The 27,963-nt window shown below is 44.8% G+C and overlaps 1 protein-coding gene across 2 annotated transcripts; it reads right to left on the bottom strand.

The window, feature by feature from the left end:
• Positions 1 to 1,616: 1,616 nt before the first annotated feature.
• Positions 1,617 to 27,815, bottom strand: YIPF1 (Yip1 domain family member 1). 2 transcript variants are annotated; one of them, XM_053919940.2, is made up of 10 exons: positions 27,574 to 27,815; positions 26,771 to 26,850; positions 22,661 to 22,824; positions 19,230 to 19,310; positions 18,886 to 18,973; positions 15,244 to 15,360; positions 11,647 to 11,813; positions 11,114 to 11,296; positions 6,087 to 6,184; positions 1,617 to 2,121 (listed from the first exon to the last, which is right to left on the bottom strand). In XM_053919940.2, the coding sequence occupies exons 2-9, from the start codon at positions 26,799 to 26,801 to the stop codon at positions 6,095 to 6,097; spliced, it is 921 nt and encodes a 306-aa protein (XP_053775915.1). In that variant the 5' UTR covers positions 26,802 to 26,850; positions 27,574 to 27,815; the 3' UTR covers positions 1,617 to 2,121; positions 6,087 to 6,094. The 2 variants fall into 2 exon arrangements, with proteins under 2 accessions (XP_053775915.1, XP_053775916.1); XM_053919941.2 differs by having other exon boundaries at positions 1,617 to 2,101; positions 27,574 to 27,793.
• Positions 27,816 to 27,963: the final 148 nt, after the last annotated feature.

Here is a 27,963-nt window from a genome sequence, read left to right on the forward strand (position 1 = left end):
CTCTGATATTCCTTCTAGTTTAGTTCTTTTGTGAAATGTTTTCCCTTTTCTTTCTTCTCCTTTACTGTTTTATTACCTAATTTCTGCTTTCTAATTCTGATTTGTGCATTTCTATCTTGTACTACTTTTTAAATTTGCATTAGCTCATTTTGAAATATTATTAGTTTTTATCTGGTTTTGTGGACACGTGTTTCCGGAGTGCTTTCATTCATTACGGATGTTATTCTGCTCCTCATTTTTTTAAATAACTTTGTTAGATTTGTTTGCAATCCTTTTAGTTGCCTGTTTTTACATGAAATTAGTTTTTCTGCACATTTAGGAGGGAGGAGTGAGTCAGGAGAGCTTTGCTAAATTCAAGGTTCTACAAGCAGGGGTGTCCAGTGTTCTGGCATGTCTGGACCACACTGGAAGAAGAGTTGTCTTGGTCCACACATTAAATATACTGAGACATGTAATCACAAAAATTATCTCATAATGTTTTAAGTAAATTTACGATTTTGTGTTGCGCTGCATTCATAGACATCCCACGGGCAGCAGGTTGGACACCCCTGTGACAACTTCCTTTTCTATATTTTCATGAAATGCTCAAAAATATGGCTTCAGATGCTCTGAGATTTCCTGGCTCTGTTCCCCATCCCCCCTCTCATCTGGACTTCCATTGCCTTTGCTCCGGACATCCCTACCCTACCCTATTTGTATTCTATTCCTGATTTTTTCCCTCTGGTGTCCGAGAAAGACTCTGTCTGGTATAAGAGGTAACCTGGACTGCTCCAGCTTCTTCAGATCTTACTTCGGAGCCCTTGCACTCATCAGCTGCAAACTGGGTTGCACAAAGCTCCCCCAACCCCAGTACCAGCTGCTGTTTTCCTCTTGGTCCTCTGTACTTTCCAGGGAGTTCTTGCTGGCTATTTTGAGGTTCTCTTATTTTTATATTTCTCAGGCACCCTGTGGCTTCCCTCTGCTTCTTTCCACAAAATTGCTAATACTGCGTAAGTCTTCAAACTGACAGTGGTTTCCACCTACCTGAATTCTGGGGTTTGTGGTGATATCTTGTCACCCAGTTCTGTTGTAGATGAGGTCCCTAGGTTTACCAAGGTGACCTTAAGCTCACTATCACCCGAATTTGTGTGCATCATTCTTTATCTGCCTGGCCAGCCTTTTAAGTACAAATGTGCCTCTGTAGCCTACTCAAAGATACACAGGGAACTTCTGAACTGAAGAGGACAACAAACTCAGGAGGGAACTGGCAATCCTGACCTGCCAGAAGCTCAACCTCCCACATGGTGTGCATTTGGAATATAAAGTATTAAAAACATCTCTGAGGTGTCACTGGTTTCTCCCCTGAATGCACTCTAGCCAGGAAGGCATGCCACCTTGCAGAGGCACTCCAAGTGCCCTAAAAGAAATTTCTAAAATCATTGCCAAAACAGGTTCTAAACGAGCATGGTCTTTAAACCAACTATTTCATACTTACAGGAGGAAAAGTTCAGACGAGCAATGTAACCCCCATAGCACAACAGCTAGCACATTATGTCAAATTCCCAGAAGCCTCCAGCATGCTAATGACGAAAATCAGGGAAGAACTTGAGGTCAAAGGCATGAAGTGCAGACGCAGCTGTTATGTGAGGTATTTATTTTGCAATCTTTAGGTTCAGTTGCCCAGTATCAGGTCACCAAAGACAAATTTTCAGGCGCCTAATGAACCCCAACCAAAGTTCACGCTGTTTGGCCACTTTAGGGTGGCAAGCATTCGGAGAGAAGAGGAAATCTGTACACAATTCAGAGAAAAGACGTCGGAAGTTGGGGTGGATCCACTTCAGGAATTAAGGGCGTACTGAAGGCGAAGCACAACAGGACAGGAGAGGCAAATGCACCTGAGCCCGCCTACCCGACTCCCTCGTATTTCACTCCAAATCAGGGTGTGGTCACGACGACCGTGGACAGGTGAGACAGAAGAGCTGAAAGACACATGTGCTGAACAACATTTAATTTTTGTTTGGTAAACGGGCAAGCAGGCTTCAGTGTGGCACCGCACGGATTGCGGGAGTTTCGTGCCCTTCCGTCAGCTTTCCTGCTGGCTTTGGTGTCCGAAAGAACCAGACTGCAACAAAAAAAAGTGAACTGAAAAACAAAAACAAAAAAGCTCTCAGGATAAAGGCCCCCTCATAGAGAAAGGGACTAAATTGTAGAAAAGCATACCATTTATGTTTAAAGATGCACCTTCAACACCAAAGCAGTCTGCCGCCACCGGGCAGCTTTTCTTACATAAACTGTAGCACTGGAGAGCCGAATGGTAGATGGAGGGGAGTTTTATAAATGGAGCAGTCCAGTAAATAAACAAAGAAGGAAAAGCAGATTTGAAATATCACCATTTTGGAGCACCTGATATATTAGTGGATCTAGGCATTGCTTATTAATGGCTACTAATATCAAAAAAAGAAAGGTAATTAGGCATTATGAGTTTATGGATAGAAGAATTTGACAGCACTTATCAAGTAGTTTTGCCCACCCCCCTGCAAAAAAGCCCCCGAATCTGATCAAATCTTTAGATACAACCACCAATTTGTAGAAAAAAAGATGATAGGGCAACATGTCAGATGACACTGTGGAGATACAATCAGCAAACTCCAGACAGTAAGAAACTATAAGATAGACAATTCTTCAACAAGTAGATGGCAAAGGGAAAGAGGGCGACAGAACAGGATTCTCTAATTTAAGACATTTACGCCCTGACCGGTGTGGCTCAGTGGACTGAGTGTTGTCTGGAAAAGCGAGAAGCCGCTTATTTGATTCCTGGTCAGGGCACAGGCCTTTCGGTCTCAGTCGGGGCACTTGTGAGAGGCAAGTGATGGATGTTTCTCTCTCACATTGATTTCTCTCTCCCTCCCCTGCTCCCTCCCTTCCTCTCTCTCTGAAAATGAACTTTTGAAAAAGGACATTTAAGAGATAAATCAACCAACTTCAATATGAAATTCAAACACTTATGTATTGGGTTGGCCAAAAAGTCCGTTTAGTTTTTTCTGTAAAATAAAAGACACATTTTTCATTCACGAATACCTTTATTGATTTGGATATTTTGAGTATGTCGGCTATCTCCTGCTATTGGCTTCTAGTGAGTAGAAGCCAAGGGTGCTGCTAAACATCTTCTAATGCATAAGACAGCCCCACAGCAAAGAATTATTTGGCCAAAATGTCAAAAGTACTCAAAACCACTTCTGACATGTTCCATCAGTCACAGCACATTCTTCATACACTGTACAAGTCTTTTTTTTGCATTTCAGTTGAGTTTTTACCTTTCTTGAAATAATACAGCATAATACACTGAAAATGTTGCTTATTTTCTTCCACCTTCAATATTAAAATGGCTGCACAAAAAAATAACCGGTTTTGATAAGTTTGTTTTTAAGTGCGCGCTGACAGGTCAGCTGCCACAATGCAATCTAACACGATTGTTTCGAATGAAGTTGAAGACAACTAAGAGCTACCACAGCCACTGCACAGAAAAAACAGAAAGGATTTTTTGGCCAACCCAATATATTTGATATTAAGGAGTTATAAGTTTTTTAGATGTGACTATGGTATTGTGGTAATGTTTTAAAGAGTATATTTTACAGATGCAGAATTTAAATATTATGGATAAAACAAAAGGATGCCTTATATTTGCTTCAAACAATGTAAGGGAGAGAGGCGGGCATGTGGGTGAAGCGGGATCAGCCGGGGGTGCCACTCACTGAAAGTGGGGAGGAGCACATGGGGGCTGTGATGAGCACAAGTGGACTCAAGGTACTAGTCCCTCTACTTTTATCTACATTTGAAATTTTCCACTAAATAAGTTCTTAAAAAAGAATGAAAAGTTGTTATATTGGCCTACTTGCCACCCCAGGTTCTCCCAATGTACCTAAAAGAAAGGGAACAACGAAGAACACTGAGAAAGAAATAGCCTGGGAACTGAGAATGGATTCTCTGGGCAGGGACATTTCAGACACGGTGTGGAGAAGAATAACGGCCCGGGAGAAAAGAGCGTTAGCATGGTGTAAAGTCATGCGGTTTGGACGCTGTGTTAAAGGGGATTAGAGCAATGAGTTAAAGCTGATTTCAGAATAAAAGGACTGATGTGTGTAAACCTAGTAAAAAGGAGTGGAGCTTTGGCTTATAAAATGAGCACTCTTGACATGAGTGAGTGAAGGGATAATTGCGTATAAACCCTGTGTATTATGAATCAGGAGGGTTTTAATTATAAAGGAGTCTCCTGATGCTCATCTCTTATTAAAGCCCTTCTCACACTACGGCATAATTGTCTGCTGGCCGCGCTACTCTGGACAGACCCACTTGTCACCGCCCCGGGAAGGCAGCCCCAGTCTAGCTGCGGCCCTTCAGATATTCCAGCCCTCGAGCTGAAGCAAGACTTGTAGGTACAGTTTCCAGGCTTTACCAGGGTTTTGGCTAAGAGAAGAAATGGCATTGGCCCTCAGGTAATAAGTTAATTTTTTAAAAGGAAGGAAGGAAAGAAGAAAGACAGATATTCTTAGTAACATCAGTGGCTTATGTAGGGGTAGCTTCCCTGATTACAAGTAATTGGAGGTTTCAGGGAGAAAAGGGGTTAACTTTCTCCCAGTAATGCACTCTAGGCTAAGACCCCAATGCACAGATTTACATGAAGAAGGTTATCTGAGAGATTAGAAGCCATCACTTTTTCAGCAAAAGCTGCGAGTCCAGAGATTACAGGAAAGGGCACAGCCAACCCATAAATCTGCAGAGCCTGGAGCTCTGGACAGCCCCTCTCCCTGGCAAAGAGATTAATGCTTCTGCCAGGGGGGCGCCCCAGAAACTGTTTATCGTGATCTCATTTGGAGACTTGACACCCAAGTGGAGGTGCTGACACCCAAGTTTATAGATCTGAGCAAAGCTCAGAGGTATCAAATCTCTGTAAATCAGGATGGGAGGTCTACAAGGCCCTGAGGGCCAGGGTCTTCTCAGATGCCAGCTTCTAACTCTTAAGGTTACAGCACCTGGGACACTTGGTCTGGAGCCTTCATAACCGTACTATAAGGAAGGAAATGAAGTCTCAGCTCAGGAGCAGGCTGCGAGAGCCCTCCACCAGGGCCTCACCAGGTGGATGTCAGGTGTTCTGGGCCAAGGCAGAGACCCAGGCAACTGTCACCACTGTGTTCTCTACCTGTACCTCGCTCCAGATTTTCTTGTTCTCAGTGATATGGCATCACTGTGCCCCAATGAACAGCCCACGTCGTCACCTTCCCCAAATCACGGGAAGCTGACTACTCCTCAGAACAATGGGTAACTGCTTCTGCTCAACCTTCAAGACCCAGTTCAAACAAGACCCCCCTCTGTGATGTACAACACAGGGTGTAGTAGGGTAGCAAGGTAAGCGATGGCCGTTGGAAGGGAAGGAATGTTTTAGACATCTGGAACAGCAAATGCAAAAGCATGAGGATTCCAACAAGGGCAAGTTGGGCCTGGCCGCGGCCTTGGAATACTGAGGAGATAGAACAGGGAGGTCAGGAATAGGCTGTGGGGGGACTGACGTTTCTCCTGTACTCTCACCCACTGAGCTAACCATTGGCAGTGGAATCATCGGAGGCTCAGAGAACGTACCAGGCATGAGAGTTTGTAAGCTTTGGAGAAGCCATGGGTAATTTAAGAGAGGGTCACATTCAGAGCCTGAGGCCAGGTGAAAAAGTCACAGGGAAACTAAAACAAACAAACAAATAAAAAATAACAACAAACCACCAGGACTGTAACCAAAGGGAAAAAACCTATACTGTGCTGCTGGGAAGGGGAGAGGGAGTAGAGCGGAAGGGATGCTGGGCCCAAAAGGCAGGAACTCCTCTTCTAGAAAAACCCAAACGCTTATGTTTCCCAAATTTATAAAGTCAGATCATGCAAATTTCACAACTGAAGACTTCGGCAAGAGGGACACACATGTACACAAACACCACACTAAATTGTGCAAAAAGATTAAAAGGTCTGGCCCTCTCTGTTCCTATGCTCACTGTACCAACCAACGCACCTGCCCATTTTTTACTGCACCTACCACACAGCACGGAGATGAAAATATAATCTCTTACTTTTCTCTTTAGCTGGATTTGGCTGCTACCACTGTTTGGTTTGGAACAACTGTAGTTGTTGGGAGATGTTCCATCTCTGGTGCATCAAAAAAGTATGCCTGTAGAAAAAGAAGGCCCATAAGAGAGTTAAAACACACTAAAAAACAGTGTTCCAGACTCCATGCTAATAGTGCTTCCGGGTCCTCGTGGCTCCTACGTTTCCCTGTAACACACTGGTCATCACACTGAACTACAATCGTCTCTGCTCCTGTCTGTCTCACTCACTCGGCTGGGAGTGCCTTTGTAAATTTCACTACCACTTACTGAGCATTTACTACATGTAACTTCATCCTCATAACAACCCCATGAGTTGTTATTATTACCCTCATTTGACAGATGAAGAAACTGAGGTTCAGAGGGGCTATTGTTCAATCAGATGCATATGGCTAATGAGTGGTGAAGCCAGGACTCAAAGACGGGTCCTTCTACTTCCAAAGCTCTAGTCTCTCCTCCAAAGACTGTACCCTTCTGGTCTCTGTGTCACCAGCTCCTCACCGGGGCCTGGCACACAGTGCAAAGATTAATACTTAATGAACTGAACTATGATAGACTGCTGCTAACTAGGTAGCTCTGTAAAGACCTGAAAATGAAAGTGCCAGGCAGGCCAGACCTCATAGTTCTTCAGCTTGGAAATGAAAGGTTCGTTAAGTGCTTCCACTTACCATCTACAATTTAACTGTCAAAAATCAGGAGGAGTGAAAGAGATAAAACAGCAAAGAGGATTTTCCCACCTGTGTCATGGTCTGAGAATCCTAACTTTAGCCCAGGAAAGTATCAACCTCACTAGCCTTGAATATTGGATGTTCAAAAGAAAGGTGAAACGTTAATAAATCAAGGACCACTGCATGTCCAGGGTGTTAGGAAGGTAAAAAGATAAGCTGATAAGCTAAGAACCATTTCACCTGCTCTGCTCTCTATTGGCCAGAAGGGGGCACCAACACAACACACAGGAGCTTTCCCAAACAGATTTTCAGTTAACAGTCCATTTCAAAAAGTTTCTAGCAACAGACTCCCTCTAGTTTATCACATTCCCAGAGTAATTCTATTATCTTTAAAAGTCTTCCTCCCCAGAACCCCTTCCACCAACTTTCTTCTGAGGCAGGGAAAGAACAATCCCCAGCTTAAGGTGGGGGTCGGGCCATGCTGCTAGTGTTGAGCCCCTCCAGTTACCTGGCAGGAGCACTGAGCCATGGAGCCTCAACGATGCAGGAACAATGCTTTTCTCCCAGACTCCTGGAGGAAACCCTCATCAGATGGAACGAGCGAGACAAGAGGCCCCAGTTCTAAACTGGGCTCTGCTAATAACTTGCACTGTAAGTTGGACAAGTCACTCCACCGTTATGGGCCTTAGTTTTGTTTTGTTGGGAACTGTTTAATTTGACAGTTTAATTTAACTTTACAGATTAAGTGAGGAATTCTCTCTCTTAAAAGAAAAAAGGAATATATTTTTTTTCCACTGATTTTATTTTATTTGTTTAATCCTCACTTGAGGTCATTTTTTTCATTGCTTTTAGAGAAAGAGAGGGAGAGAGCGAAACATCAATACAGGAGAGAAGCATCGACAGCCTCCTGTACTCATTTGCATCTGGACAGGGGGGTGGGGGAGGGTTCACACACAGGGGGGATGGGGGAGGTGGCAGTCACATGTACCCACACCGATAGAGGACTGAACCTGTAACCTAGGTATGTGCCTTGACTGGGATTCAAACCCCCCAACCTTTAGGTTACTACGTGACTACAACCGATGAGCCACGCTGGCTAGGGCCCACTGCTTTTAAATACATGTTGAACAAATTCAAATAATACAAAAATGTGAAAGTACCCTGTTATTTAAAAAAAAAAAAACTTTTAGCCCTTTTAGTCTTTTTTTTTTCTTTTTCTAGATTTAATCTTTATTGTATTTTTCCCATTACCACCATTTACTCCCTTTATACCCCACTCCCCCCTTTTTTGGTTTCTAAAAGTATGTGTGACACATAGGCCTTAGTTTTCTTATCTGTAAAACAAAAGGACTGGAAAAAATGATCTCTCAGGGCAAGTTACGATTCATTAGTTCCACAAATACGAGGGCACAGGACCCTCTGCCAGCAGCACTAACCACCTCAAACGTAGGTTCATACATCTCCATTCATACCAGACTCACCCTCTTCTGCTGCCTCAGGGTTCCTGCCAGGTGTGTGCCAGCACAAACATAGCCATTGTGTGCAGGGGCAGCACCAAGGGGACCTCAGCAGGTACAGGGCTGTCACTCGCCTCACTGCACTGAGGCAAAAACACCAATCAGCGCTCCCGGGGGAGAGTGAGAAGGCCAAGCCGTCTGGTTCAGCTGGTGTCCCTTGGCTCAATTAACCCCCTGCCAACTCCTCTCCCTGCCTTTCCAATAATGTCTTCATTTGTACAGTTTGTCCTATTTCTCACGTAGCACATACCATTTCATCCTTAACAGTAAGGGTGTCACTACCGCTCCTTTTTCTAAGTGAAGAGGTGGGGGTCTATCGAGGGGAAATAACCAGAGCCGGGAGTGATGGAGCTGGAACTAGAACCCATTCCTGACTTCTGCTTTGGCCCTCCTGCGCTGCACAACTCCAGGAGAGAAAGGAGGAGGTGATCAGTGTGCAGAACAAAACCCCGGGCACTGCGGGCCCTGCTACACACCTGACCATGGGATGGCTCCCTTCTCTGAGGAGGAAAAAACTGCTGCCAGAAAAGGCCCTGCACCCGCAAGTACCTCCCTGCTCTGCCGTCCACTCTTCCCTGCTCCGCCAAGTCCCTGAGGGCGCAACAGAGCAAAGCCTTTTCTCCTGTCTCCTGCACTCCTCCAACTTCTCAACCAGGTAACAATGGGTAAAAAGTTCAGGAGAGAGACGGGAAGATGCCAGTGAGCGGCGCCGAGGAATGCGCAGAGTCTTTAGAGTTGTATGACGTTGGGGCACTCGGGAGGAATACGCCGCAGAGTGGTGCTGGAAGCTTCTGACGACACAGGGCTCTCTGAACAAGTTCTTTGTATCTGAAGAAACTGTCCCAGTATATGAAGGGCTTTCACAGCCATTTCATTGAGTCTTTAAAAAGCCACTGAAAATATGAACCTCCCTGACAAAAGAGGAAACCAAGGCTCTGTGAGTTACATCACTTGCCAGGGCCCATAGTGCTCAGCAGCTCCCAGTCCAGTGCTCCTCCCACTTCATTATAGCACTCTCTTTTAAAAAGTTCCTGCCGTGGCCGATGTGACTTGGTTGGTTGGTGCGTCATCCCATAACTGAAAGATGGCAGCATTGATTCCCGGTCAGGGCACACCCCCTAGATTCCAGGTCGGATCCCCTGTCTGGGCGCAGGTGTGTGTGAACGCCACCCCAGGCTGGAAGCATACAATCCCTGTCCATGCACCAGTCTCTGGTGCGGGCACACATGGGAAGCAACCACTGGATGCTTCTCTCTTACATTGATGTTCTCCCTCTCCTTTCCTCTCTCTCATAAAAGCAATGAAAAAATGTCCTTGAGTGAGGATAAAAATAAAAATAAAAAAATAAAAAGTTCCTGAGTAGCAAGACGGGCAGGTAAATCCTAACGTCAGAGTCATTTACCCCAAAAGGGAGTAATAAGCACAGGAGGTAAATATCCTGGCCACACATACCGATGAAATGGGTTAATACTAGTAATAACAACAACCACAACCACACCTCCCAGCTCCGTCATCCAATCTACCTTCCTCCTCTCTATTCTTTACAGAACCAAAAAAGGCAATGCCTTTTCTCCTCACCAGGTATGTAAGGGGGAAAAAATTCAGAAGAGAGATGGGAAGACGCCGGTGAGAGGCATTACAGTGGCAGTTACAATAAACAGGTTATTCTTCTTCGGCAAACAGAAGGGTCCCAGCAGCATTTCAAGGGATCAGCCAGAGATTCCAAGCGCCAGGAACGAACAGTGTCACTCTGCCGTGCATCAAGCTCACAGTCCTCTGTCGCGAGGGTTTAAAGCTTAGGCACAGGTGGAGTGTGTGTAAACCAGGTCCGTGTTTCTGACTGGACACGTTTTATGAGACTTGTTCAATGATAAAGTATTAGAATCTTATTAATGCACTTGGAGAGACCACGGTTGTCTACACAAAAATTAAAGATCAAATGGTGCCACGGAAATACTTCCTCCCATAACTGCAAAGCCTGGCCAAGGGTCCGGACATGTGCTCCGTGGACGACTTCCCAGGGGCACGTCCTTTCCTGCACCAGTGACCATTTACATTCTTGAACTCAAGAGTTTTTTCAAAACCTGCACCGGCCTCGTTAAGGCCGGGGACAGCCATTTCTGTGTGCCACGTGTGTGAGAGATACAAAGTCCCATCTCCTTCGGACCAAAGGAAAGGGGTCTAATTCACAGGATATGTTCTACGTTCTGTGCTCTACGTTATTTTATCTTATCCTCAGAACATCCACCTGAGGCAGGACCTACTATAGCAACGTTACCGATGCAGGGAAGTTCACCAGCCAGTGCGTGACAGAGCTGGTCTTCAGTTCGGACCTGTCTGACTCAAAAGCACACGTTCTCCCTTTTAAAAAGACATCTAAACACGTGAACTCAATAACTGTTTTACATGTTGTTCACCTTAAAGTTTTAATTCTCCCCTTTCCTATATTCAGCTGCATTCTCAAGCTTCCCACCTATGAAGCTTTAAATTTCAAAACTCTTTTCTAGTTATGTGCAGAAAACTAGCAAAAGCATCCAAAGGCAGAACCCCCCAATCCTATTTATAGACATTCATCCACCCCATGCCCTCTGGCCAGACACCAAATCTTAACCAAACATTAGAAATTAGGCAAAGCTGGAGATGACAATCAAATCCCCATGACTTTGCCACTTCTCATCCAGCAGAGTCTGTCTAAAACAGCACTTACTTCGTGCAGCCAGTTTTTAAAGAACGATCACGTCTAACAGTTTGAGGCTTTTCGGCATTTGCACTTAAAGCACACAGTAAGGACACAGGAACGAGACCGTACCAAGCAGCCCACAGAAAGCAGCGTGTGAAGCAACACAATCGTCACGATCGTGGCCAGCGCCACGCGCCGGCTATCCTCCCGAACAGCTGGCCAAAACGTCATCGCCAAGACGGAGCCCGAGATGCCCAGGGCCATCATGACTAGGATCCAGCGAATGGCTTTCTGGGGGATAATCCACAGTATCTGAAAGAAGAGAGGGAAGGGAGGGGTTTTGGAGGCATTTCAGAGAGGTATGTGTTCATTCCAGGGCCGTATGTTTATAAAGGCCCGTGAGTCAGTCGGCACTGGGCCCCCGTGGCCTCTCTGGTTCTCAGCACAGCCCGGAGAAACACCCCCAGCACACATACTGGGGAAAGCTTTCACGGCGAAGGGCTTTAGATCCACTGAAGGCACTTGGCTGCTCAGCCCCCATTCATGCGGCACTTCTACGTTCAGAGTGTTTTTCAGGTGCACATAAGTATTAAGCTAGAAATAATGACGCTGGTGGAATATGCAACCAAGAACAGGACATCACTCAGCGTAAGTGTACTTACTGCTGTGGGGATGTAAATGAAGAGTGAGTATCCATAGACGCACACGATCTCCAGGAACGAATAGGAAACGATGTTCATGACTTTGCTGTTTCTCCACAGCAGGAAACCCCAGAGTGCGAGAGGAACCAGCCAGGCATAGGCGTAGATGACTGTGGCTGCCATGGACACTGCGGGTGACGGGACACAGCGTTAATCCCCACTGAACCTCCCGTGCACTGGAGAGCAGCTCCAGTACCTCCCTGGGCCGATTTCCTCACACATCCATCCACTGCGCTGGACCACGGGGTCCTGTCCTGCTGGTCTTCATGGATACCGAGGCTGGCACAGCACCCAACACACGTAGGCGCTCTATAAATGTGCAGAACTGATGAATCTTTAGCATTTGTCTTGGTAGTGATGATGACCAGTAGTCTCTCATATGGTTTTTAAAAATTTGTTTAACTAACAACTAATATTATTAAATTGGTTATTAAAAACTAAATTATGCAACTGATATACTTCAGAGGGCCACACTCCAAGTGTTTAAATATACTAGGCATTTCAGTCAAATAAAAGCCAACTATCCCCTTGGAAGAACACGTCCTCTTTCCTAGTATAACAAGAGCTGACACTGATTTCTTTAGCAAATTTATTAAAATGCCCTGGGTACAGATTAACTTGCTTTGCATGCTGTTTAGGGTTCCTTCTGACTCTGAAATAGTGAGTTCCAGCTCATTGATGAATTGCTTGAAATATTCTCCAGTTTCATTTCCTTCTTTAAGTAATTCCGTGTCTGTGGTGGAGAAGCTATCTGGCGGCCCCTCAGAACAGCAGTGTTCAGTATATTACGGCACCTCCCTCCTGCTCTGGCAGCAGCGTACCCTAGAGGACCTGTGCCCTCTCTTCTGGAGTGGAGGGTCACAAACCGTGGCCAAGCCTGCGGCACCACCCTTCCTACGTGAAAATCAACAGGTAATTCACTTAACACTCTTGGTGAGAACAAAGGCACCCCTCGCAATCACAGTCGGACTCTGGTTAAGACGTGTGACCATCCAAAATTGTTAGCTCCCAGCGCGGTTTGTTCACACTGGAAACTCCCTGATTAAGCCAAACATAAATATGCTGACATAACGTTTCTTTTTCTCAGATAACTAAAAAAAGGGGGAAAGAATCACTACTATGGTCACAGCTAGCCACTGGGTATCAGGCATCACACTGACTGCTTTATCGGGAGGCAACACTGTGTAATAGTCAGGGGTACAGACTCCGGATGCAGGCTCCATGGGCTCTGATCCTAGCTATGCCACTCATAGCTAAGTAGCCCTGGGTGGAAGTTACTTAACCATCCTACCTCAGTTTCCTTATCTGTAAAATGGGAAAAATAACAGTATACTACACCTTAAAAGATTATTATAATTAAATGAGTAAAAAACAGGTATACCTAAAATACTGATTGATGAATAATAAATAACCAATAATTAGTCTTTCATATTGTTAACAGATATGTAAACACATTATTTCATATATTCTATATCTTCACTTTAGAGACAAGGATACAGGATCAGAGAAGCTAAGTGGTCAAGGTCAAATAATTAATAAGCAGTGGCAGCAGGATCTGAACTTGGATGTGTCACCCACAGTCTTTACATAAAATGGAAACCTGGTTATTGACAGAGGCAATGACTATCTTACTTGTACACACGTCCCCTGACTTCCTGATGTTGGGGTGCTCAGCCAAAGAGAAAAAGAACAGATAAAGACCCTCCCAAGCTTCCAGACCCTCAGGCAGGTGATCCACTCCTTCTTTTCTGTCAGCATACCTACACCTACTTCCAGTACAGAGTTACCACATCCTATTCCCAACAATGTGCATTTCCCTGTCTTTCTCTGATTAACCGCTGAAGCTACTTGAAGGCAGGGTCTGTACCTCATGGACAGGATGCATTCAGTTAACCTCTAACCAAGGTCACCTGACCAATGGAGTTGGGAACGAATCCAGGTCTGACTCCACGATGGGAAGGAAAGAGAAGGGAAACTGGGCATGGAGGGTACAGGGAAAGAAAGACAGAAGGCTACAGAGGGGTACACCCACATACATACAGGTAAATACACATCTCTGCGTGCATGCACGTGTCTGTTCACATATATGTATATACATGTAATGTTGCTTTACATATATCGACTCTATTCATACAATAGTCCTATAATATAGGTACTATTATTTCCATCTCATTGATAAGGAATCTGAGGCCAACAGAGATGAAATAGCCTGCCCAACACGGTAGAAGTTACTAAGTGGAGGGGCTGGAACTTGAAGCCAGTGACCTGGTCGACGAGACCATGCTTTCATATGGCCAGTGTACAGCCTCGCAGCAGGACAGCAGGCCGGGCGGGAGGACAAACTGAGGGAGTGGCCCAGGTCCATCCCCTACAGAGCCAAACTTTCTCACTCTGGAGTGGCTCTCATCTGCAAGTCCCTGAAAGCTGTTTTTGTTTTTAATTATCCAGTACTACCACGAGAAAGGAAGCTCTGAAACAGGAATGTCACCCACATGTCCACGACTAGGACACACACTCATTTCTGCGTTTCCCCTTCAGGGCCTCGACCACCCACAGAGTTCTCTTTAGCAAAGCTGCTGACAGCACAGGCATCGGTCTGGACGATCGGCCTCCACCGTGCTCTAGAAGCAGCGGTGCCCAAGCTTTTGGCGTCTCTGGGCCACACTGGAAGAAGAGTTGTCTCAGGCCACACATTAAATACACAAACACTAACTGGTGAGAAAAAACAAGGTTTTAAGTAAGTTTATGATTTTGCATTGGGCAATGTTCATAGCCATCCTGGGCCACATGTGGCCCGTGGGCCGTGGGCTGGACACCCGCACTAGATCTTCATAATTAGTGGCTACGGACCTCGCTAATTGAGTCATTGTGACTTAAATAACAACGCCCTTACTGTTCCCAAGATTTAGATAACACAAATAATGCCACAATGGAAACTTTCATGCACACTGCTTTTTGTTTATTTTGCACATTTTTCTTTGAATAAATTCCAATTGCTATTAGGCATTCCTTTACAGTTTTCCAGAAGATTATATGGATTCACAATATTGTGACTTACTTAATACCACTGAATGGTACACTTAAAAATGGGTAATATGGCTGTAACTGGAGTGGCTCAGTGGGTTGGACATTGTCCCCCAAACCCAAAGGTCTCTGATTCGATCCCCGGTTAGGGCACAGGCCTGGGCTACGAGTCCCTGGGTAGGGGCATGAGAGAAGCAACCGATCCATGTTTCTCTCCACACATCGATGTTTCTCTCCTTCTCTTTCTCCCTCCCTTTCCCTCTCTCTAAAAAGTACATACATAAAATCTTTAAAAAAATAAAAAGTAAATAAAAGTGGTTAACATGGTAAATTTTATGTGTATTTCACATTTTTTTAATTATGTGGGTTTATATGGATGGGCGGTAAATTCTGAGACACCACGTATGTTTGAGCCCTGAAACACAGAAAGCAGGGGTGCCGCACCGAGAGACAGGGGACCAGGAGCTCAGTGGGAGAAAGGAACTCGTGGTTACAAACTGACAGCATTCCAAACGAGTCAAGCTATTCACCAACCTTTTCGGAATTCGGGTACGTAATGGTATGTCTTCTCTCCCAGATGGATTAAGAAATTGGAAAGATTCCCACTAATGGCTATGGCAAAGACCAACGTGGCGCATATCCAAAAGGGACCTGCAAGGGAAACCAGAAAATTCAGAGACGAGAAAATGAAGCACCAGCCTTTAGATTTTTAAAGAATATTTTCTTAACTCCCTTGCCCTATTCATGTAAGCAAGGGAATATGATTTTTAGATGCATTCAATACTCATTTAGCAGGAATTTTCTCTTTTAAAAGGCCAAACGCAAAACTCAGTAATTAGCTGCCTTAAAGATGGGGGATTGGAACGCAAAAGCCAAAACACCTCTCATAATGAGGTGAACAAAGACACTAATTTGTTTACAGCTTCTTTTATTGGAAGATCACCAAAATAATTCAGACATTGTGTTCAACTTTTACCATCAGGATTCAGGAAGCAAGTTACTTCCCTTATGTAAGTGCCAAATGTTATTACCAGGAAACAAACCAACCAACCAACAAACCTCAAATCAGACAGGTCTTTCTGCAAGGACTGGGGCAAGCAGAACACTTTAGGGAAGAGTTAGTGTGATCTACCAATTCCCTATGTGTGTTCAAGGCTTTCTTTTTTTCCTTGTTTCTTCTTAATAAAAAAAGTAACACATGCACAGAGTTTAGTGTTTGAAAGGTTCAAAAGGGAATACAGAGAAGAATAAACCTTCTTCGCTCTCTGGTCCCTAGCTATGCATTTCCCCTTCCCAGACCTCACTATTGTAACCAGTTTCTGGTAAATCCTGCCAGAGATCTCTATACACATAAAAGCAAGTGCATATGTGCATGTGTGTGCATGTCTTCTACAAACGATTACACACATGTTTACTTTCCCCTTCATATATCCTGGAGCTTCTACCACAGCTAAGATCAAAATCAGCTTTATTCTTTTTCCGTGATTACAACACACTCCACTGAATGGACGAGTCCACCGTGCTTGCAAATCCCTTTCATCATTTCGCTTCATTTCATGAACACTGTCCCTGTTTCTCCTCATCTAGGAAAAGTTCTAGTAGAACAAATATAATTTTAAATCTGGAGGTTTTAATAAATCTTATGAATGTCATTTTCAATCTCACTAACATTTTGCAATACTTTCTGGGGTAATTGCAGGCACCTTGACACATCCTAAAATTAAGAGAATTACTGTGCTGGGTGAGAGGACGAGCGGAAATGGGTCAGTGCTCTTCAGAGCCACGCTGGTCCCAAAGGCAAGAAAGGGAGCACAGACACTCGACTGGGCACTCCCGGAGTCGCCCTCAACTTCCCACACATCGTGGTGTACTCACCATCCTTTTAGCTCTCTGCTATAGCCAAGGACTAAATCTTGTTCACTGTATCATTTTGAGAGCCTAGCACCTTAAAGATGCAACAAACAAACAAACAAAAAAACTAAAAAAAAACCTACAACCAACAATAATAAAAAAATTCCTGCCCTGGCTGGTGTTGCTCAGTGGACTGAGTGCCAGCCTGTGAACTGAAAGGCTACTGGTTCGATTCCTGGTTGGGGCACATGCCTGGGTTGCAGGGCTGGGTCCCCAGTTGGGGGCATGTGGAAGGCAGCTGATTGATGTATGTCTCTCACACTGATGTTTCTCTCCCTCTCTATCTCCCTCCCTTCCCCTCTGTCTAAAAATAAATACATAAAATCTAAAAAAAAAAAAAAATCCCTGAAAGCTTTGTAGGACAAATTAACAAAATGAACTCATGTTGTTGATGGGGGGAGACCATCCAAGCGTATCATCACAAGAGGCCACAATACTACAAGTGGCCGCAGTACCACAGTGCCCGTGACAGAGCTGTCAGACTTACTTACCAAGTCCCACTGCCAACTAGGCCTGGCCTCCGCTGCTACCTCCAGAGCACTCAGGCACAGTGGAAGCTTAGACTCCAGGGACACCCCCCCACACGTGCGTCCCGGGCCCACACCTTGCTTCATACAGCCTCTCTCTTCCTCCTTCCTGCCAAATTCCTACTCTTACTACAGGGTGGGGTGGGAAGGAGCCTTAATTTCAACTGTACTATGTGGTTTTTATACAATGAAATATTTCTAACATCCAGAAAAGCACAAAGAATGATAAAACAAACCTCAATTGTTTTCTTTTGATAAGGCTACCCTGGAGTGTGGGAAATAAAACAGTTAAAGATAATGCCTTTAACCTGTTTTACAAGCTTTGCACTTGGCACTTGTAGAATGCTCAACACGTTAGTTCTCTCTTCTTCCCCCTTGCGGGTGGAGACTATGGCTTTGTCTTTGAACCCTCGGTCTCTAGCATGAAGCAAGGTGCTTACAAACTGTCTGAGCCAAGCCCTGTACCAGGCACTGAGGGCATGGAATACTCAGACACAGAGTCAGCCTCTCGAGAAGCACTCAGACTAGAAGAATGAATGAGACAGCTGAAAAGAAACCGCTCGGCAACCTGTGTACGCGGGCATGGCCAAGGCGATGGTTATCACACCGTGCTCACTGGCGCTCCAGGAATTCCGTAGATCGCTGGGTGGAACTCCTGGTCCTGTGGCAAAGAGCTGCGTCTGAACAGAAGGGGCCCCTCGGCCTCCAGAGCAGCCACACTTACCCTGGCTTTAGACACTGGATGTTGGTACTATACGATGACAAGTCACTGTAGCTTCAAACCTCCAGCTAACAGAATACGTCTCGGCTTTCCGTAATGCTGAACTGCGCTCTAGTTCTACTCTTTTTTAGTTTGACAACTCTCGGCCTTAGTTTCCTCACATAGAAAACAGGGATAACAGTACTGAATATATAGTCAGTCTCATTTCAAGGATCAAATAATGTATGTATTAACTGGCACCCAGAAATTTCTCATGAATTCCTTTCCTCTTGTAATCAATACATATAGTCACTCCAATACTTACTGTTTAGGATTGAGTATACATATTACTAAACCTCAGTGGGCATCAGCTTCCTCTTTAGAAAAACGGGGATAACAATACCTATCCCAAAGTTACTGCAGGAATCAAATGTGACCACGCACATGAGGCCTTTCACAGAGCACCCGCACACGAAAGCACTCAGGCCACTGACTCCCCTCAAACACACAAAACCACTCCTGGTGGAGCCCTTTCCTGCAGCGTACTGGGTGGCCTCTGACCTTTCTCAGATAGCAGGGACATCCAGGATGACAGTCATCTCCTGGCCCACCCCTCTGACAGACAGACTTCTATTGTTGCTGCTGAGTCCCAAGGGGAGGAGCCAGTCTGTCTGAAGGCAGAGCTGGGCCAATAAAAAATGTAAAAACACTTACGCGCACTCCCCCACCCAAACCAATTCCTCTGAAACTGAAGTCAACAATCTCCTCTTATAAAAAGTAACTTAATTTGTCCCGAGTTTGTAATGTCATTTGAAGACTTTTAAAGGACCTAATATTACTTATAATCATGGCATTAATGGAACAGATAATTGCATTTTCTCCAAAATTCTTTGCAAGGGTTGCTAATGAGAATCAGAAAAGTCAAATAAAATGCCGCATGCCCTGCCAACAGTACACTCTCCAGCTTTCCAGGCACTCTGCACCCTCACCTGAGTTCAGCGGGCACATGGTGAAGAATCAAAAAGGCACAACACATACCATAGAGATCTGGGTTGCTGCGGATGTATAACCTCACGAAGTTTTTTCCTGGTATTGGCAAAAGGGACCCTTTTATTCTGTCAAAGACCTGGAAAACAACACAGCAGTAAGTCTACTGAAGATTTTTTTTAAGATTAATAAACTCAACTACCGCAAAATTAAAACTCAGTCATTAGAGCTTTTATGATGGTCGTATTTTCAAATACTAGTAACCGTTTACTTTTGTGAGACCCTACGCAGTGTCTCACAAAAGTACAGAAGCTTTCACACTATCTCATTGCTTAACCTCTGAAGAAACAAGTCTCCACTACATGTAAAAGCAAAGATAAAACTGCTTTACAAACCTGGTACGTGTCTACATCGAAAAATGTTTGATAGTATTCAAAGGTCCAGAAAGGGGAGCTTTTCTTCTGTCCAGCAAGTAACTGTCAGAGGTAAAATAAAACATAATGATTTCCTTATTCCAGGTACACAGAGAGAAAGGGAGCCGATCTAGTGTAAAGCCAAGAAGTACAAAAGACAAGCTCTTCTGCACCCGTCAATCAACTTTGCAATAGCCACGCCCGACTCTCAGCCTGACATACAACAGGCATGGGTTTGGAAGTCACCCCAAAAGGCTTCAAATCCTGGTCCCTCCACTAGGGGCAGCTTCATCACATCACTAGACTCCTCTCAGTCTTGGTTCTCTTATCTACGAAGTAGCACTAACAAGCACTACTTCATAGGTAGACTTTATCTATAGATATATAGCTCATGTAGACTATATTAATCCTCATAGGATTATAGGGAGGGTTAATTATACATAATATATGTGTTATGCACAATAACATACATATGCATCTATTTATACACGCATATACACAAAAGGCAGTCAGTGTATCTTTTCTTCCCTCACCCCTTCAAGATCCCTACTACTGTCACCACCTGACTTCCCCAAAATCTGATATACTGCTTCACTCTAGAGTATTACAAACGTAAAATATACTCTCTGACAAAAGGAACAAAATTCCAGTTTACAAGCGGCGCCCAGGAGGGCCACACCTGGCCCGACAGCACAGCCATTCGACAGCGGAAAGCAGGCCGCATGCCAGAACTGTGACTGCCACCTTCAGTTGTCTGGAGAGGACCCACGCAGCAAAAGGAACGATGCTCTGAGGAACTCTGAAGGACAAGGGAGGTACTCTCGGCAAATATATTTGCTCATCAGACCCCAACCAGTGCTGCTCGGCCGGCTGGGCGTCGTCCCACAAACTGAAAGGTCACCAGTCAGCTTCCCGGTTGGGTCACATGCCTGGGTTGCGGGTTTGGTCCCAGATCAGGGTGCATACGGAAGGTAACTGATCAATGTTTCTCTCTCACACATGGATGTTACTTTCCCTCTCTTTCTCCCTCCCTCCCCCTCTCACTAAAATCAAAACAAAATAGAATTTAGCAAAAAAAAATTTTTGTTCATTATAAAGGAAAAAATGTTCACAATTAAGTCGTCCAACGGTGGCAGTGGCTGCTTTACATAGTAATGAACGACATGTTTTAGAGGGGCTCGGTGTTGTCTTTCTGACCTATCACAAACAGCATCAGTATCTTGGAAGGGAAACTGAACTAGGGGAAAACTGAAGGTTCTTCCCAACCCTAATATCACAAGATAGGGAACACCACAGACTCATGTTCCATAGCTAGGCCAAGAAATTGTCAGAATACTGGTAAACTCTTCCCAATACACAGACAGCATTAAAATAATAAATAGAATGTTTTGAGATTCCCCCCTCCCCATACATTTCTTCTTAGACTTTTGAAGCCTGCTGTTGCTCAGTGTAATGATTAATTATATGCATCAGTTCGTCTGGGCCTTGGTGCCCAGATATTTAGTCAAACATTATTCTGGATGTTTCTATGAGGGTGTCTTTGGATGAAATTTACATTTAAATCGGTGGACTTCTTAAGTAAAGAAGATTGCCCTCCAAAACGTGGGTGGACCTCAGCCAATCAGGGGCAGGCCTACACGGAACAAAAGGCCGACCTCCTGAGCAAGAGGGAATTCTCCAGTAGACTGCTTTCAGGCCTGCGTTCCAACATCAGCACTTCCTGGTTCTACAGCAGAATGCCTTTGAACTCAAACTCCGACTTTTTCTGAGTCTGCAGCCTATCGGCCTCCTCACCAGATATTGGACTTGCCACCAGATTTCCACAATCATGGAAACCAATTCTTTAAAATAAATTTCATTTTCTATGTATTTACATCCTACTGGTCCGACATCTCTGGGAACCCTAACAGATTTAACTATACTAATAATCCCTCCTGTCTCCTGAGGGTGCCAACCACTTTAATAAGCACGTATCACATACTAACACTAGTACAGAGGGGAGGAGCACAGGCTCTTCGAGTCACACCGCCTCGGTTTAAAGTCATCTGCTTCCTGCCAATTGTGTGTACTGGGGCAAGCTACTTAAACTCTGTGTCTCAGGTTCCCATCTGTAAAATGAGGATAAGAACAGTTCCTGGCATTCAGGGTTGTTTTGAATGATTAAATATGATGATCCAAGTTAAGAACTTTAAATGGTGTCTGGTAGATATTAAACACTGAGTAAATATTAACTACTGTGATGCTCATAATGACAATAGTCGACATGCACATCTTCTTTTATTTCGGATGAGGAAACCTAGGCTGAAGGAAGTTCAGGTACCTTACCCAACACCACGTGGCTATTACTACTGACCTGGACCAGGATTCAGAGTTAGGCTCCTAAGCCAAAGCTCGTCACAGTATCTAGTATATAATGGTATTTGATTTAGCATAAGCTTTGGTGCTTATTTTGGTATTTCGTGGCATTCTGCCAAGAGCACCCGGCACCCAAGAGCTCCACTACTTTAAGAAGCCTGGACGGAACCCACTGCTATAAACTGGGGGCTTCTCCAGCACACTGCAATCATGATTCCATTTACAAAATATCACTAGAAATATGATTCTTCTGGAACATGGAAAGTGCACACGGAATTAAATCTTTGTGGTAAAAAAGCCACCCGACAGTTACCACCCACCCGGTGCAGAAACCTGGAAGTCTCCCTAGGCCCTCCCTCTCTTGCTCTCACCTCTTTGCCACCACTTCCTGCTGAGCCCGCCCCTAAATATGTGTGTCCAACCCCAGTTCAGGCTTCGTCCCCTGTAGCCAGGACCACTTCAACAGTTTCCTACCTGGTCTCCTGGCCTCCAGGCCATCTCCGCCCAACTTATATTCTGTATGGCTGCCACATCTTAAAAGTCTTTAAATGTATCTGGCCATGTTGTTTAAAATCTTTTAGTCGCTCCCAGTAGTTTTCAGAATATTCCATTCACTGGGTTGGGTCCTTACCTATCTGTGTAGCTCATCTCCTATCTTCACCAGACTTTGTTCCCAATGTATGTAAAGATGGGAGAGGCGCTGTCTGTACCGTGTTCTTGCACGCCTGTGACTTCGCCAAAGCTGTTGCCTAGAACACCCTTCCCTGCCTTCTCCTCCTGGCTACCGCCTATCCTTTCATTAAGACCCAGTCTAAGGGTCGCCATCTCCAGGAAGACTCCTGTAACACCTCTCTCTCTTCTCCCACAACCCTGGTGCTCCCCCACCCAGTGTGTTTCCCATGGGTGGCAGCAGTATGTCTGTCTATCTGTGTATCTCCGCCAGAGGCAGAGACCACCTGGGATGCCACTTTGTGTTGGCACTGCCTGGCACTCTACCTGGCCTACAGGAGATGGTGCATAAATACATGACAAGTTCAATTTCAAAGACAAGTGCAAACCTCAGTTTTGTCAGACTCATCGTTCCCTAGTAATTCATCATCCTCTTCTCTCCCAGAGCTTCTTGGGGGTCCTGGCTGATGTCTGGGGGTTTCACCAGGACCCTCGATGTTTATCGTGGTGGCATCTGGGCTTGCCGCTAGAGAAGTGGCTATATCACCAAATTCTGAAATCAACGAGAACATAAGGGCATCAAAGACCTTACCACACTGGAAATGCTATACCTTTCATTTAAAGGCAAGCTGTTAAAACCTCAACTTTGCTACAAACCCTATCTGATACAAATGACAAAAGTCTCTGAAAAAAAATCTCATCTAGAAATCAAGCTGTCATAGAAAAATGATTATGAAGATGGCAGAAGTTGAAGTCAGACCTAGATTTCAGTCCTGGCTCAGCTACTAACCAATGACACGAACCTGAGTAAGTAACTTAACTTGTATAAGCCTCAGTGTTCTCGTCTGTACAATGGGGAGAATAGTATTTACTCTAAAGAATTTGGGGAAATTTAGGAATATTACCTAAACAAAGTCCTTAGCAGAGTGCCTAACCCACAGCAAGCACCCAATCTAAACCTTCCTTCTTTGATTCTAGTACAAAAAACTTAATGAAGTTACTTTTTCCAATAAGGTCTATGTAATCATTACAAAAAATGTGGGGACAAAAATGAAAGTATAAACCGCAGAATAAAAATCACTTTGACCCCATCACATAAAGGCTACCACTATTAACTTTTGTTGTATTTCCTTTTCTTTATATAGTAAGATTCACGCCAGTGACGATCACTGATTCACGCAGCAAATATTTACTGCACACCCACAGTGCTCCAAGTACTCATTTAGGATAATACCATATAAACAATTTTGTATCCTGTTCTGTCTACTGGGGATTATATAAAAATGATTTTCTATCAGTCTTTACAATGATCATTTACGTGGCTACATAATATGCTATCAGCCAAGGGTCGGGAGAGTAGGAAAGAGACACTGTAAGTTAACACAATTATTCATTCCACTGTTATTGGATGTTTGGGGTGTTTTCAACTCTTCATTAGCACAAATAGCACTGTGAGGAGCACCTGCGCAGAAAAAGTTTTGGATCATTGCCTTAGGAGAACACCTCTCAGTGCAATCACTAGGTCGATCAAAGGGTGCAAACCATTTGTAAGGCTCTTGAGCATATCGTTAAACTGCTTTCCAGAAGAACCTCACCTATTCGAGTCCACAAGCAAAGATTGAGACTTCCTGTCTCTGGGAATCCTAGTGAATTTTATTTAGCTGTTCTTGAATACAATTCAGGGCATCTCTAGAACTTGGCAGGGCTAAGGCAGGGTAGCAGCAGGGCACCGTTACCACACTACAAGCACAGCACAAACCCTGTGACTAACAGCAGGATGGGGTTCTTGGATAGCCAAGCCCACTCTTACCGCCTTTCAGCTATGTAAATAGCTTTATGGAGAAAACTAAGGTAACTGAAATTAATTAGGTGGCTGACACGTTACAATTACTTAAGCTTCAGTCTCCAATGTTTTGGCTGTTGAAGCAGCACGAGACTCGGGAGCATAAGGTCCTTTGTTTAAATTAAGACTGTAAGACTCCATGACCTTGGGCAAATTACTCCATATCTCTGAGTCTCCGTTTCTTCAACTATGAAATGTAGATAGGACCTATCTTAAAGAGAGACGGAAGATGATATGAGATAATAAACATTATGGCAATCATTTATTGACAGGACACGGCACTAACATTTAAAGAGATGCTCACAGCGTTGCCTGAGGGAATCAGACCAAGAAAAATACAGAACTGAAGTTTCATATTTAAATGCAGTAGTTTACCAGGGGAGGGGCTGCCAGAAAGAACAGAGGTTGTCAGGTTAGAGGCACAAAGGCCAAGGAGGTTCAAGGGAGGATGAAAACTCATCTAGCTGATGGGATTTGGAAAGGTCTCTTGGAAAAGCTGCCACATGAGAAGGATGGTCGGAGTGGTGGGGATGGGATCTCATGCAAAGTAAATGCGATAAGCAAGACCCAGGGGTGAAAAATGTGGCCCGTGTTTGAGGAATAGCAGATGGCACAGTTCGACTGAAATGTAGAATGTGTGTACCTCTCACATGGTAACTATTCACACATTATGCTCGCTACTGGGTAGTCTTGCCCATTTCTGCTCCTCGAGGGCAAGATTGGTATGTTTCTTATTTCTGCCACCAACATTCTCTGCTTCTACACCCTGGCATATCTCATGCTGTTTTACCTGTTCCTTTCCTGACACAACGCCTTCCACCTGAAGGGTCCTGAACCCCACCTGTTCAGCTAACACTACCGCTCTTCCTCAGGGAAGCCTTCCATGACCCCTATACAGCATCCTGTGTTCTTTTCTAAAGAGCAAAGTCCTGTACATAGTTTTATAAAGTCCTGGGACACTTGGCTCCTCTCCCTTCTCAAACCTCACCTTCTGACAGCCTCCTCCAACACCCGTGCTCTGGTACCTTGGAAAAAAATCAAGCAAATTTCCTCCTTCTGCAGATACTTTGTGTATGCCATTCTTTATCCTCGAACGTTCTCACACTGTACTGAGATAAGATGGCCACGGACAGCCTCTCTAATGAAGTGAGATTGGAACAGGGCAAGGGTACAAGCCGTGTGACTATCTGGTGTCAGAATGTCCCAAACAGAAACAATGGCACCGAAGCTGTGAGCGTACGTGGCTTCTGGGAGGAACAGCGGATGGGGCCTGTGTGGGAACGGCAGAGAAAGGGCAAGAGTAGTGGGAGGTGAAATCAGAGGCCGTAGAGGGCGGATCACGTAGTCTCCTAAGAACAGGACGGGCTCTGGCTTGCACTCCTAGTGAGACAGGAGCCACTGGGAGTTTTATAGCAATGACACGATCTGACTTAGTTTTACAAAAACTCTCTGGCTATAAAATACCCACTGTAGCAGAGCAAGGGAGGAAGCAGGAAGACCAGAAGAAAGGTAGGGCTACGATCCAGAGAAGAGGTGATTTTTTGTGATCCTGAGTACGGCAGGTAGCAGAGGTGGTGAGAAGAGGTCAGATGCTGGCCGTATTTTGCAGACAGAGCTGATGATATTTGCCAATAAAATGGATTTCTAATCATATCTCCTCCTCAGATAGTACTGAGGTAGCATGGTTATGAAGGTAGGCTGCCTGAGTTCAAACCCTGCTTCAGCACTTACTAACTATATGACCTTAAGGCAAATTACTTAATTTTTCTGTGCCTAAACTTCCTCTAATGAAGTGAGATCTGAACAGAGTGAGGGTACAAGCCATGTGACTTTCTGGAATAAGAATGTCCCAAACAGAAAGATAGTAAATAGGGAAAATAAAATAACTACTTCATAAAGTGGACATAAGGATTAAATGAGTTAATATTGGCAAAGCACTTAGAACAGAGCCCGCCACAGAGTAAGAACTACACAAGTGTTCACAAGACAGACAAGCGTCCGTCCATCCCTAGCACAGACCAGGCTCTGGGTTACGAGTTTCGAACTTTCCCTCCAGCACTCTCATAGTTTGTAGACTATTTAATATTGAAATATGGTATTTAAATGACCACTTAACAAATAAATGTCCCCCTCACTAGACTGAAAGCTTCATAAGGGAAGAAACTGGCTGTTTGCTCGCTCTTCTATCCTCGACAACCAGAACAACAGCCTGGTTCACGGTCACGCTCACGAGACACTTACTGAGTCAATGAAGAAATGACCTGGTCATGTTTCATCCTAATCATCTTTTATATTCTGTTACCTACTCCAGTAGCATAAAACATTTCTCCTTTATCTCTTTATCCTCTGTATCTAGCACAGTTCTAAGCACAGAGTAGGTGCTCCATGAATGTGGCTGAACTAAAGCAGGAACTCTATGCACATTTTCTGTAGTCACTGTACTGAATTTATGATGTTACCATCTGAAGGGCTATTTGGTAAAAAAAAAAAGAACAGCTGGTGTGGACAAACAGAAAAATGTGGGTGGGGGTAACATTCTTTTACCACGATGTTTGAAATAATCTTAATGTATGTGCCAGCATTGCGATGAAAATTTGTTGCTGTGACCACAGAAACACCGGTCATAAAGACAAAGGTGGGCACCCAACTGATGTACCTTCAAACTGCAAGTCATCTACCGCTGCCATTCAGCCAGTGGGTCTTCTTCCAATTATTGGGAAGCAAATTTGCACAAGTCTAAAAGGAAAAAATGAAGAAACTTAACAGGTTATAAAAATATAATATCTGCAAACAAATCTTATTTCAGCATTTGAAATGTTATTTGCCTTTCTTTTTAGTGGGGTTTGATAGGTGTGTATAAAGATAACCACTTAACATCAGATACTATTTAAACTGTTATAAAAGAAACTAAGGGCAGGGGGTGTTGTCCAAAGGGGTTCCATCCACTTCACTCACTGTGTTTATAGACCAGGAGCAGCCTGGAGGTGGAAGGATGAAGTCAGGGATTATGGGATTGAGAAAGGTGGCTCTGAAGACAGTGAAGGGCAAAGGCAGTTCAGCCTCACCAGTGGTTAAGGTCATAGGCTCTGGGGTCAGACAGACCTTGGTTTCATTCTCGATTCTGCTGTTTCTTGCTGTGTGACTGTGGGCTCCTCGAGGCCTCAGTTTCCTCATCTGTAAAATGCGTTCTTAATGATACCTACTCATATGGTACTGGGGGGTGGGGTGCGCACTAAAAAAGATAGTAAGGCGCTTATGCGTAGCCAAGCAATTAGCAGGTGCTGTAGTGAGGGCGACCCTGCAGCCTGGGATAACCTGAGCCAAGGCAGGTCTGGGAAAGAGCTGCCTAGGAAGCAGAGGCATTATTTTAGGTGGAGGAGCTGGGCGGCAGCGGCCCGGGCGGGCAAGGGATCCCGGCCCCCGTTATCCCGGGTCGGCCCGCACATCTGGCCTCCTCACCTCGGGGGCGGGGCGGGGGGACGCTCCGAGTCCAGCCCCACGGGAAAGCTAGGGCCTCAGATGATCCGCGCAGGTTCCGGTCCCTCCGAGTTGCCGGAAGCCGGAGATGCAGGGGGGCGGAACTTCTCCACCTCCTCTGGGTAGAGCTCAGCCTCCTTAAAGAGACAGCAACACCAGAAGACCTTGCTTCCGGAGACTTCGGCCGGACTTGGCTTCCGGAACTTGCTCCCTTCCCCGCCTCTTCTGAGTGCGAAGCTCGGGTTCTTAAAGAGACCGAGAGGAGGACGCGCTGAGAAGGTCCCTCTCCCTCTCCTTTCTCCGGTGGGGCGTAGGGAGGTCTTGAGATTGTGGATACTTTCTCTTTGTTTATACTTATTTTCTTATTGAAAT

This window comes from Desmodus rotundus, chromosome 3 (assembly GCF_022682495.2).
Source record: "Desmodus rotundus isolate HL8 chromosome 3, HLdesRot8A.1, whole genome shotgun sequence".
NCBI lineage: Eukaryota > Metazoa > Chordata > Mammalia > Chiroptera > Phyllostomidae > Desmodus > Desmodus rotundus.